Source organism: Rhodamnia argentea, chromosome 1 (genome assembly GCF_020921035.1).
Source record: "Rhodamnia argentea isolate NSW1041297 chromosome 1, ASM2092103v1, whole genome shotgun sequence".
Taxonomy (NCBI): domain Eukaryota; kingdom Viridiplantae; phylum Streptophyta; class Magnoliopsida; order Myrtales; family Myrtaceae; genus Rhodamnia; species Rhodamnia argentea.
This window is the reverse complement of record NC_063150.1, coordinates 14,651,372-14,656,133: the sequence shown is the minus strand read 5'-3', so window position 1 is coordinate 14,656,133 and position 4,762 is coordinate 14,651,372. Positions and strand designations below refer to the sequence as shown.

General features: G+C 40.9%; 1 protein-coding gene across 1 annotated transcript; it reads right to left on the bottom strand.

Moving 5' to 3' along the window:
* Positions 1–889: 889 nt before the first annotated feature.
* Positions 890–3,024, bottom strand: LOC115757231 (probable glucan endo-1,3-beta-glucosidase A6). The gene is made up of 3 exons (XM_030697375.2): positions 2,731–3,024; positions 1,350–2,657; positions 890–1,240 (listed from the first exon to the last, which is right to left on the bottom strand). Exons 1-3 carry the CDS (start codon positions 2,774–2,776, stop codon positions 1,203–1,205), a joined length of 1,392 nt encoding a protein of 463 aa, XP_030553235.1. The 5' UTR covers positions 2,777–3,024; the 3' UTR covers positions 890–1,202.
* Between the last annotated feature and the right edge of the window lie 1,738 nt (positions 3,025–4,762).

Genomic DNA, 4,762 nt, shown 5'->3' with positions numbered 1-4,762 from the left:
TTTTTTCTTTCTCTTGAGAACGTATGGAACTTATGTAGTGTTAAGTGGATTATATAGAAAAACCAAACAAAATTTGTTAAAAAAAATAGAAAGAGAGAGATAAATAAGGGGGGGAATGATGCCGGGGCACCCGGCGCCTTCGTCGCCGGCTACCCTCCTTGTGGCCTCAGCAAGGGTGGTCGGCCGTTTAGCTTAGCCACCAGCCGAGTGAGCACCGCCTACTGGTCCCACCCTCTAACCTTTCTTAGACCTTTTTTTTTAATATTTTCAAATTTTTTATATTCTCAAACTTCTTAAATTTCCATTTTTGCTATTTCTTTTTTGTTTTGAAAAAATGATAGAAATGGTCCCCAAACTTTGTCCTAATATGAAATGTAGTCTCCGAACTTTTAGTTTCCTCAATGTGATTCTGAACTATATTCTAATATGCAATGTGGTCCTTGGACTTTTGATACATGTTCAATTGAGTCCCTATATTAGACAAATTTTTTTGAAAAGGACGATATTGAACATTTACATATCATTCGGAGAATAAATTAAACATGCATCAAAAGTCTAGGGACCGTATTGAACAAATTGAAAGTTCAGAAATCAAATTGCACGTTAGACTAAAGTTCATGGACCCTATTGAAAATTCAGATACCACATTGTATGTTGAGCCAAAGTCTATGGATCATTTATGTCATCATCCTTTTTGTTTTCTAGAGTGCCAATGACTTGGTACCACGTTGGATGGAAAAATCAATAAAATGTGCACGATTTTTTTTGTATAGAGAAATTACAAAACTAACAGAATCCCACGATTGCATTTTTTTTTATACAAGTCTTAACACCCAAATGACCTGTAAATGAACATCTTAGAATTAAGTGAATCATCGTGGCAAGTTTTAGAAATTGTGATTGAGTTTTCTCTCATTTTTCTATTATGACGAGAAATTTCACATCCGATAAACTTGATTGATGGGATTTTCCATTATTCTCATCGTACGTTTCAATTCCACATTAGACAAAGAACTGCTTGTAATGTCACAATTAGCTGTTATAACTAGATACATGTATGTCCCGTTGGGGATTTGGGAGGAACATATAGTTGAACATCAGCATCTGGAACTTGGAAATAGAATATATAGTTGAACTACCCCGCAAATAACTTCTTTATGATGTCCTGTTTAGATTGTCCTCTCGAAAATATGCCGAGTCTTTCAAAGAGTTACGCTAGGGAATTTGCAAGATCCACCACCTGCTCAAAAAGAACCAAAATCAGCAACCGCATGAGCACAAATGAAATCAGACGTTTGGAATTCAAGACTGCGTAATCATCCGAAGCACATTCAGAATTCGGAACTCACTTGGGTCTCTGGCCGTCTGCTCCGCCAGTCCATCAAAGTAGCAAGTCGCACCTCGGCTCCTGAACCGCGCCCAATAGGCGCTGAAGGCGTAGCTCGCGTGCCGAAAGGTCGATGCTGGCTCGTGGCACTCTCTCCCGGGCGCGAGCGCATCGCACATGCCGTTTCCGCTCCCACAGGCGGAGCTCAATGCCGAGCCAAGATCGGTCAAATTCGCATCTGTCCTCGCCACGCACCACGCTTTTCCCTTGTAGGGCCTGTTATTGGTGGGCAGTGGCAGAGCCCCGTAGGTCGAAGCAGGCCTCTTCCCGGTTAGATCGATCTCGTAAACAGCGCCGCCATTGGCATGTAACAGTCCCCAATGCCGCTCCGTCCCGGGGCCTCCCTTACGGTTCTCATCGTATAACGAAAAGATGAAGGTCGGTATGAGGACCCCAGGCCGAGCGGGAGTCCCAACTGGCGGCTCCGCCGTCATTTTCTTGATCAGATTGCGGTTATATGTGGCGGCATTGTAGATGTTCGCTCCTGGCTCGTCAATGTCGCCAGAGTTTGGCCATCCGGTCTCGGCAATCAGAAGTGGGATGTTCGAGTAGCCAAGCCTCTCCATCGCGAATATTAGAGAGTCGAGCATCTGGTCCAGGAGATTAGTATATGTCAACCCAGTCACTGGATCAGTGTAGTTGGAATTTCCGCGGAACAGCGCAAAGTCCAGGGAGATGTCGCCCGGGTTCTGCGACCATGGGAAGTAGGGATACACATCGAGGAAGAAGTAAGACCTGGTGCTGTTCAAGAAGCGGACCAGTGGCAGCATCACGGATTCAGCGACATCCGAATGGAACCTCCCGCTCGAGGGAGGGAATGTGGATTCAACCACGTCCATCGCCAGCGGGGTCCCCACTTTGATGTTGCGGATGCTGTTCGACCGAAGCGAATTCCTGATCCTGAGCATCGCAGGGACAAGGTCATGCCACAATTGGCGGTCACGATCGGTGCTGTTGTAGCTCAAGACCTCGTTGCCGACCAGGACGAACCGGATCATCGTCGCCGGATAGTACGGGAGGACGTTGCTTCTCACCCATTCGTTGGCTAGGGCCTGGCTCGACGCGATGCCTGGGATCTCATGGTTCTGGACCATGATGGAGACTCGGACCTCGGTTCCGGACAACAGCTTCAGGATCTCCGGGTTGGCGTCGTACAGCTTGACGCGCCCAGCTCTCATCGATTGGATGTGCTCGATGGATCGGGAGGGGGGCGGTAAGTTGTTCCCTACCCGCCCATAGTTGATGCCCATCTTGTTTGAAATTTCACCCCCTGTCAAGTAAAAGCAATTAGGGTTCTATGTTTAGCATCAGCAGCAAAGACATAACAGGAAAGCGGCACTTACTGGTGAGAGCACAGAGAGAGGCGAGCAAGAGCGCAACCAAAGGCATTTTGTAAGAGGTGAATGATGAAGGGGAGTGCCTAGCTTTTCTCTTGAATCCTCTACTTATAGGGAGACTCCATCAGCAACAGCATGGTCATTTTCTCGGTGATTTTCCTGGAAAGGAAAGATTCTTTTCCTTCATGGAGAAAGAGAAAGGCTAAAGATAGAGCTGTGCTGATTTAGTCATGGTAAATACGTTTATGTCTTCCAAATTGGGAAGAAAGAGAGGTAGCTAAGAAGGAAACCTTAAAAAAAAAAAAAACACGAGACGTTGGGACATGTCCAAGAATGTGAAACTGTAGAAAACATTGAAGTTGGGCTCCTAACATTCTTTGATTTCATGTCAACTGTTTGAACTATTTTTGGAGATAGAATTGAAGTAGTTTTTTGTTCATGAAAAATGGACATTATCCTAGACGAGGTAGCCAAAAAAAAAAAATGCAGTGCTTGACCTATTGTTATGTTTAATTACAGTGACACGTTGATGGACACAATCAAAATTAAAATTGGAAGTAATCAGATAGAAATACATTTTTAATGATCGATCAGGAAAAAAAAATGAATTAATTTGGTAGAGGAAACTTGTTTTTTTGTCAATAAATTAGTTCATGGTTTTATTGACACACCTTTATCAGACTAATTTTTATTTTTCTTTAGTTTGATAAACATAACTAATTAATAGGCAAAAAAGCAATTATACTACAATACAACTAATTTCTACAAACAAACAAAAAAAAAATATATCCGTCTTATATTTTTTTTATAACAATTATGAAAGAATGAATATATGTAACAAAATTATTGTTAGCTAAGCTAAGACAAAGGAAAAAGTGAGTGATGGCTCAACAGTAGAGGCCTCTTGTAAACACACCTGTTAGTATACAAATGAATCAGGGTCCTAAAGATGATTGGTATTTATCAGGTATATTATTCGACAATAATGGTAAATTCTATTTGTTGTCCTACATTGGATTGCCATATAAAGAATAGATCCAAGAAAAGTGAAACAAATTTCATGTACAAATTTTCTTACAAATTATAAGCGTATTAAGAACAAAAATACAATCTTATGCTTGGGCTTCTTTTCTCTTCGTTACGCTGCATTGGTGATTTCAAAGATTTACGCCCCCGTTTGATTATTTATGTGTGTCCTTAATAAGTTAATATCATGGTCGAATTCACTTCTTCCGTATTTTTTTTTTATCCAATTACTCAAAAATGATTTATGATTAAATACCATATTCAGCTTAATTACAATCGGTTCTACGATGGAGTGTCAACCTCTCGGGGGCAACTTTAGGGTGTAAAATTATCCCCTAATTTTAGAGGGTGGCAATCCATTCTCGGGACCTTCGACCAACTCAAGGTTTATTATTATTATTATTATAACCGAGGTTTCCCACGTGTAATGGACTATTCTTCGGAGTGGTGGGATTTTGCTAATACCATCAGGTAAGTCCCCCAAGACGTGGTGGCTATGAGTCGAACTTAGGACATCATCGCTTTAACTGTCTAAGACCTAGACATCTCACTAACTTGTCCGACGTCTCATTGGCAAGATTTGTTATTATTCATTTTCAAATTTATCATGAATATATTGTATTCAATATAATCTATTTGTTCATATTTTTTTTTGAACTATTTATATCTTGTGCCAAGTCTCCGTAATAAGCGCGAGTAATTTGCCTACTTCAAATGTGACTTGCACAAATTAGCAATTGGTTAATGTATTGTACATATAAGCTCAAGAGACCTTCATCTTGCATAGCAGTAGATCTGTTGTTATGGGCGGAAGGACACCGTAAGTGCCAAGATTTGTGTACGGCGCTTATTTTTGTGTCAAATTTTTTTTTTTATATCTTAAATGCCAATTTTTTGAAAAATGATTATTTGAGTACCAACTTCAATGAGCTTTGCTAGAAATCTTACATGGCTTGCCGGAGGATCCCAGTCATCAATAAACAAAAATTTAAAAATTAATGAAAAAATTCCA

Bases quoted from the DNA above. Each gene is read 5' to 3' on its own strand.
- LOC115757231 (XM_030697375.2), bottom strand. From the start codon at position 2,776: ATGCCTTTGGTTGCGCTCTTGCTCGCCTCTCTCTGTGCTCTCACCA. The intron at 2,658-2,730 runs GTAAGTGCCGCT...TTTACTTGACAG, and splicing joins CTCTCTCTGTGCTCTCACCA to GGGGTGAAATTTCAAACAAG. The intron at 1,241-1,349 runs GTGAGTTCCGAA...CTTTTTGAGCAG, and splicing joins GCAGACGGCCAGAGACCCAA to GTGGTGGATCTTGCAAATTC.